At 42.0% G+C, this 7,732-nt stretch overlaps 1 protein-coding gene across 2 annotated transcripts in view; it reads left to right on the top strand.

The window, feature by feature from the left end:
- IPO11 (importin 11) overlaps positions 1–7,732 on the top strand; it is a 336,682-nt gene that overhangs the window by 1,251 nt on the left and 327,699 nt on the right. For both annotated transcript variants that reach the window (XM_075182983.1, XM_075182973.1), the window contains exon 2: positions 6,049–6,193. In XM_075182983.1, coding sequence (XP_075039084.1) covers positions 6,049–6,193 — 145 coding nt within the window. The remainder of the gene's footprint in view (positions 1–6,048; positions 6,194–7,732) is intronic.

The following is a 7,732-nucleotide window of genomic DNA, read 5'->3' as shown; positions in this document are numbered from 1 at the left end:
TACTTTGATAGAACAAGTTACAGCACATATTTCCATATATAAACACAACTAGTTCTTTTTAGGCTGGAACTTAATAAATATTATCAAGAAAAATGAAGAACACTAAACAGCGCTCTCCCAGTTTAAAACTAAACACGAGTGTGGGGGCACTTTTAGATCACTTTAGATGCACCCCTTTGAGCACTGAATCGTAGTAATTATTCACCGGAACTTAATAAATGTACATAGACCTAAAACTTACAAGAATTTGCCAGTGTCCTAAATATTGGGCAATGAAGTAAAACTCTTTGATCCATTTGTTACACTTTGTTCTCTTTTGTCTGTATTGTTTCATGTTTAAATGTGTATCAGTGAAATAGAAAGTTTGACTTTTACTAGATGTAGATAGAACTTAGTAGTTATTGGGCAATACATCTCTTTATACTTTTAATGAAGAGGTTATGTATGTGTCATCTGGTATGTGTTACATTCTGTTGTTGCTGTTCAGTTTTTTGTTAGTTTTTCTTATTGTGTATCAATACAGTGTGCATTTGTTTATACAACAGGTTTTCTAAACACAATAGAATGTTTATTCATGTGAAACTATACTGGGTGAGCATAACTGTATGTTTGCTTAGTGGAAGTGCTGGATTAAACATCATTACATAAGATGCTTCTATCACAGAAATTATTTTTATAATTATTATTTTTAACTAATAAATTGCTATGATATTTTCTTCCATTGTACGTATATCCTTGATACATTCATGTATCATCTATGGCTGCTTAGAATTATGTTTGGCCTGGAGACCACCTGCATGATTGTTTACAGTCATGGCCAAAAGTTTTGAGTATGACACAAGTATTGGTTTTCACAAAGTCTGCTGCCTCAGTGTTTTTAGACTTTTTTGTCTGATGTTGCTATGTTATACTGAAGTAAAATTACAAGCATTTCATAAGTGTCAAAGGCTTTATTTTTAAAATTACATTAAGTTTATGCAAATAGTCAATATTTGCAATGTTGGCCCTTCTTTTTTGAAGACCTCTGCAATTCGCCCTGGTATGCTGTCAATCATCTTCTGGGCCACATACTGACTGATGGCCGCCCATTCTTGCCTAATCAATGCTTGGAGTTTGTCAGAATTTGTGGGTTTTTGTTTGTCCACCCACCTCTTAAAGATTGACCACAAGTTCTCAATGGGATTAAGGCCTGGGGAGTTTCCTGACCATGCACCCAAAATGTCAATATTTTGATCCCCAAGCCACTTAGTTATCACTTTTGCCTTATGGCAAGGTGCTCCATCATGCTGGAAAAGGCATTGTTCGTCACCAAACTGTTCTTGGATGGTTGGGAGAAGTTGCTCTTGGAGGATGTTTTGGTACCATTCTTTATTCATGGCTGTGTTCTTAGGGAAAATTGTGAGTGAGCCCACTCCCTTGGCTTAGAAGCAACCCCACACCTGAATGGTCTCAGGATACCTTACTGTTGGCATGACACAGGACTGATGGTAGCGCTCACCTTTCCTTCTCTGTACAAGCGTTTTCCAGATGCCCCAAACAATCTGAAAGGGGATTCATCAGAGAAAATTATTTTACCCCAGTCCTCAGCAGTCCAATGCCTGTACCTTTTGCAGAATATCAGTCTGTCCCTGATGTTTTTCCTGGAGAGAAGTAGCTTCTTTGCTGGCCTTCATAACACCAGGCCATCCTCCAAAAGTCTTTGCCTCACTGTGCGTCAACAAGGAAGCATCATCATCACCAATTATTTATATAGCGCCACTGATTCTACAGCGCTGTACAGAGAAATCATTCACATCAGTGCCTGCCCCTTTGGAGCTTACAGTCTAAATTCCATAACACACACACAGACAGACAGAGAGACTAGGGTCAATTATGATAGCAGCCAATTAACCTACTAGTATGTTTTTGGAGTGTGGGAGGAAACCGGAGCACCCGGAGGAAACCCATGCAAACACAGGGAGAACATACAAACTCCACACAGATAAGGCCATGGTCGGGAATTGAACTCATGACCCCAGCGCTGTGAGGCAGAAGTGCTAACCACTTAGCCACTAAGTGCTGCTAAGTGGTTAGCAGTAGTGCTAACCACTTAGCAGCACTTAGCTTTCACTTTAATCGCTATGTACTGCAGTCATGGGAGAAAGAGGGAGGGGCACACCTTTGTTAATTTTACCACAAATCTTATATTTGTTGATAAATATAACAATTAGACTTTATTAGGCTCCCTCACTTCTTATCTTCCAACATCCACACCATCATCCTGGATGGTTTCAATATCCCCATTGCAATCTTCGTTCCAATTATGCTTCCAAACTACTCTATCTAACCTCCTTCCTCTGCCTCTCCCAGTGGGTTGAATCCTCTACTCAACCGGATGGCCACTGCCTTGATCTTGTTTTCTCTACACTGTGCTTAGTTTCTGATATCCTTAACACACCTTTCACCCTCTCGGATCATCACCTTATTAGCTAATTGCTCACCTCCAGTTCTTTAACCTCCCTGCTGTCAAACTCTACCAAGCATCCTCACAGCTGCAGGAATATTAAATCTATTAATATTCAACAGTTTTCCACCTCTCCCCAACACCTTCTCTCCCAATTTTCTACATTCTCCTCCCAAGATGTGGCAGTTCCTCATTTTTACTAAACCCTAGCAACAGCCCTTGTTCAAGTGGCTCCAGCAAATATTCATAATCCACGTCAATTTCAATGTCATCCGTGGTACACTAAAGTAACACAAAGTTTTCAAAAACTTTCCTGTAAAGCAGAACGTCAGTGGCGTAAATCTCGTACCTCCAAAGATTTCCTCACATATACTTCTATCTACCACTCCTATCGAAATGCTCTGGACACTGCAAAACAAACATACTTCCAATATCACATCTATGCTCAGGCTTCTAAGTCCAAGCTCTTTTTTAACACATTTAAATCTCTTCTCAACCCTCCCACCCCAAACCCTCCGTCTACTATCAGTGCCCAGGATCTTGCTTCCTACTTCAAGGACAAGATTGATAAGATCAGTCTAGAAATTATATCATCTTCCTCGACAAGCAGACAGCTCAATTCCTTCCCAGCACCCTCTGACACCCTCTCTTCATTTGATCCCACAAATGAAGATGAAGTATCTACTCTCTTCTTATCTTCCTACTCTACCTCCTGTCCTCTTAATCCTATATCCTCACAAATTGGTAGGTCCCTGTCTCTTGTGCTCATTCTACCTCTAACTAAAATCTGTAATCTCTCTCTGTACTGGTAAGTTCCCGTCATTAAACAAGCACACAGTGATTACTCATATTGTGAAAAAAAAAAAAATCTGACCCAAACTCTCTCTCAAATTACCATCCCAACGCTCCCATGCCCCTCCAAGCTTCTAGAGAGACTTGCCAAAACTCCTTGCCTTTCTGCAAACATCCTATTGGATACTCTTCAGTTAGGCTTTCATCCACTTCAGAGAGTCTGGGTTGACTAAGGTTGTCAATGATTTGATCACTGCTAAAACTAAAGGTCATTACTCTCTTCTAATTCCCATTGATCTCTCTGCTGCATTTGACACTGTCTTCAAGACACTGTCATATCTTGGTTCTCATCCTACCTTTCTAATGGCTCTTTCAGTGTGCATTTATCTGGATCTGCCTCTGCTCTGCTTCCTTTATGAATTAGGGCAGCGGTTCCCAAAGTGTGCGCCGCGGCTCTCAGGGGTGCCGCGGCGCTGTCACAGGGGTGCTGCTGGCCAGCCATAGAAAAAACAAACAACATAAAAACTTACCAATCCATGCGGCACCGGGACCCAGCATCCTCCTCTCTCACGCAGCTTGTCACTGAATATCGACATTCAGTGACAAGCTGCGTGAGTGAGGAGGATGCTGGGTCCCGGCGCCGCGTGGATTGGTAAATTTTTGTGTTTTGTTTTTTCTATGGCTGGCGCGCAGCAGACTGGGCAGAGTGAGAGCGTGACAGAGGGCAGAGGAGGGGGACAGCGTGACAGAGAGCAGAAGAGGGGGGACAGCGTGACAGAGGGCAGAGGAGGGGGATAGCGTGACAGAGGAGGGGGACAGCATGACAGAGGAGGGGGACAGCGTGAGAGAGGGCAGAGGAGGGGGACAGTGTGACAGAGGAGGAGGACAGCGTGAGAGAGGGCAGAGGAGGGGGACAGCGTGAGAGAGGGCAGAGGAGGGGGACAGCGTGAGAGAGGGCAGAGGAGGGGGACAGCGTGAGAGAGGGCAGAGGAGGGGGACAGCGTGAGAGAGGGCAGAGGAGGGGGACAGCGTGACAGGGCAGAGGAGGGGGGCAGCGTGGCAGAGAGGACAGCATGAGAGGGGGCAGCGTGGCAGGGGACAGCGTGAGAGAGGGCAGAGGGGGCAGCGTGGCAGAGGGGACAGCGTGAGAGAGGGCAGAGGGGGCAACGTGAGAGGGGGCAGCGTGTCTGGATGCAGAGGGGGCAGCGTGTCTGGATGCAGAGAGGGCATTTTTGCATACAACTAAATTAAGTATTTCTGTCCTGACCTAAATACTTATTACATTTTTTTGACTCAACTACTTCTAAAACAGGACTGCTCAGTAATTATTTTAGATGGGTGCCTTGAAAAAATTATGGAGACTAAGGGTGCCGCGAACTGCAAAAGTTTGGGAACCACTGAATCAGGGTATCACAAGGCTCAGTCTTAGGTCCTCTCTATCTATACCACTTCTCTAGGAAAACTAATAAGTTCCTTTGGATTTCAGCATCTTCTCTTTGCGGATGATAGTCAAATTTATCTATCCTCTACTAATCTCTCGCCATGTGTGTTGTCCCGCGTTACTAATTGTTATGTCCAATATAAAATTCTTCTACTAACCTACAAGGTCATCAACAAAACTGCACCAACTTACTTACTTCTCCTCACTTGTCTCAAAATATCTCCCAACTCGACAACTCCATTCTGCACAAGATTTTCGTCTCTCATCCACTCTCATTACATCCTCCCATTCCCGTTAGAGGACTTTTTTCAAGCTGCACACTCTCTATGGAATTTCCTCCCTCGCACAGAAAGACTTTCCTCTGGTCTACAAACCTTCAAGCGTTCTCTGAAAACTCACCTCTTCGGGCAAGCTTATAATGTTTCTCAACCACCCTCTTAACCTCACTAGGTTATACTATTACCACCCTTCATACAATTCACACAAGACAACAACCTTCTGACCCCAGACCAACATTGCTGTATTACTGGATCATATAGCATGCTGATCACTTTTTACCTTTGCACTCTGGCTGGACCGAAATGCAATATGTAGACTTAACCTCGTGTCATCATCCTCATCAGCTATTTATATAGCGCCCCTAATTCTGCAGCGCTGTACAGAGAACTGACATCAGTCCTTGCCCCATTGGAGCTTCGTCTAAATTCCAAACACTCACATAGACAGAGAGACTAGGGTCAATTTGATAGCAGCCAGTGGATCTACTAGTATGTTATTGGAGTGTGGGAGGAAACCGAAGGAAACCCACATAAACTCGGAGAGAACATACATACTCCACACAGATAAAGCGATGGTCGGGAATAGAACTCATGACCTCGGTGCTGTGAGGTAGAAATGCTAACCACTAAGTCACCACACAGCCCATGTACCAACTACCATTGTCCCATAGATTGTAAGCTTGCGAACAGGGCCCTTTTACTTTTCTGTCTGTCTGTATTACCCAGTATTGTTTTATTGCTGTGTCTGTTCCCAATTGTAAAGCACTGTGGAATTTGCTGGCGCAATATAAATAAATGATGATGATTAGGGTGTACTATTAAAGTTAGATTTTTTTTTTAAACTCTTATGACAGCTGCACTTTAAATTACTTTACATTGTGAGGTTTATGTAGATTGTTAGCTCTCACGAGCAGGGCACTCTCTACCTTGTCTCATGTTTGCACCTTTTTCATCAACTTGGTGTGTCCTTGTTCTGTATCTATGTTCAATGTATTTTTTGTGTTTGATTTGTTAGTTTGCGACTGTCCGGCGATGCAGGGTTTTGTGGCACCTTGTAAATAAAGATGATAATGACTATGTTGTTTCCCATACAGGTTCCTTATGGATCTGAATAGTGCCAGCAACGTTGTGATTCAGGTCCTGACACAGGCAAGCAGCCAAGATTCAACAGTGCTGAAACCAGCCGCGGAGCAGCTCAAGCAGTGGGAGGCACAGACCGGCTTCTACACTGTTCTGCTGGTGAGATGCTTCGTACTAACCCTACATACAAAGATTTCATTGCTTGTATTTTTATATATATATATATATTATATAAAAGAAAAATGGAGGAGGAGGCGCACAATAGTGTAGTATATTGATATAATATTGGGATCACACAAGAACCCACAGTAGGACCGGAAACACCAGTGGAGAGGAAACCAGGAAACAAAAACTGTAATATAACATCCAATGTGTAGATGTAGAATACAAGTTACAGCTTATTCTCAAACAGAGTCACAGTGGGTGAACTCGCAGAATTTTCATATATTAAACACCCAGGACACACTTATGCAGGTGTATGCGTACCAGATAGCAAAACTTTTAAGCTTTGTGTACGTAGATATCCTTCATCTGGTCACAAACGGGTCACACGACTGGATACATAACTGTCAGCCTTTAGTCTCCTCTCCTCTGTCAGATGTTATTAAGGAGCCGCCATTCAGCCGACCTTCCAGCGGTGCACGACGGGATTACAGCACCAGCCAATCACGGAGTGGTATATAGATTAAGCTTAAGCTTAAAAGTTTTGCTTTCTGGTACGCATACATCTGCATAAGTGTGTCCTGGGTGTTTAATATATGGAAATTCTGCGAGTTCACTCACTGTGACTCTGTTTGAGAATAAGCTGTAACTTGTATTCTACATCTACACATTGGATGTTATATTACAGTTTTTGTTTCCTGGTTTCCTCTCCACTGGTGTTTCCGGTCCTACTGTGGGTTCTTGTGTGATCCCAATATTATATCAATATACTACACTATTGTGCGCCTCCTCCTCCATTTTTCTTTTAAAGGTTATTTCCATGCTACACCGCTTGGTAAAGAGGATTGGCAGCTGCCTGCACATGGGAAGTGTCTACTGAAAAGAATATAGACTCTATACTGGACTATTGGTGATTTGTTACAAGCGCCAATTGCTGTATCTTGTATTTTTTTAAAAAATAATATATATATATATATATATATATATATATATATATATATCTCTTGAAACTTGGATAGAACCAGTGTCTCACGAATGTTCTCTGTACAGCACTGCGTGATATGATTGCCGGTATATAAATAGACAATCTTAATAATGTTATGCCATAGAGCACCTCCATAATGTCACTTCTTCTTTGTAAATTGCTGCAATCAACTCCACTGTATATAGGTGGTGGGTGCTTTATACACTACATGTTCCAGCAGCAAGTAATCTTTATTTTTAATACAGAACAATTTACAGCGCTGGAAACTGCACCATCACTATCACAGTGATAATAATATGGAGTTCGTGAAATTGTGCAAAAAATAAACAAGTTTATTAAATATAAACACTAAAACAATAAAAATTAAACTTCAATAAATAAAAATGAACAATCACATTCATAATAATAACTGATCAGTGCACTGACCTAAAAATTAAATTGAATATTAAGAATATATCATATTAGTTTGATCGGGTAGATTTAGGTGAGAGTCTCCTTATTTGTTCTTGGATCTCCTTGATAAATCCTCTTGATAATATATTAACGGCACA

This window comes from Mixophyes fleayi, chromosome 1 (genome assembly GCF_038048845.1).
Source record: "Mixophyes fleayi isolate aMixFle1 chromosome 1, aMixFle1.hap1, whole genome shotgun sequence".
NCBI classification, from domain to species: Eukaryota; Metazoa; Chordata; class Amphibia; order Anura; family Limnodynastidae; genus Mixophyes; species Mixophyes fleayi.
Note: the sequence above shows the minus strand (reverse complement) of the source record. Positions and strands in the feature narration are given on the sequence as shown.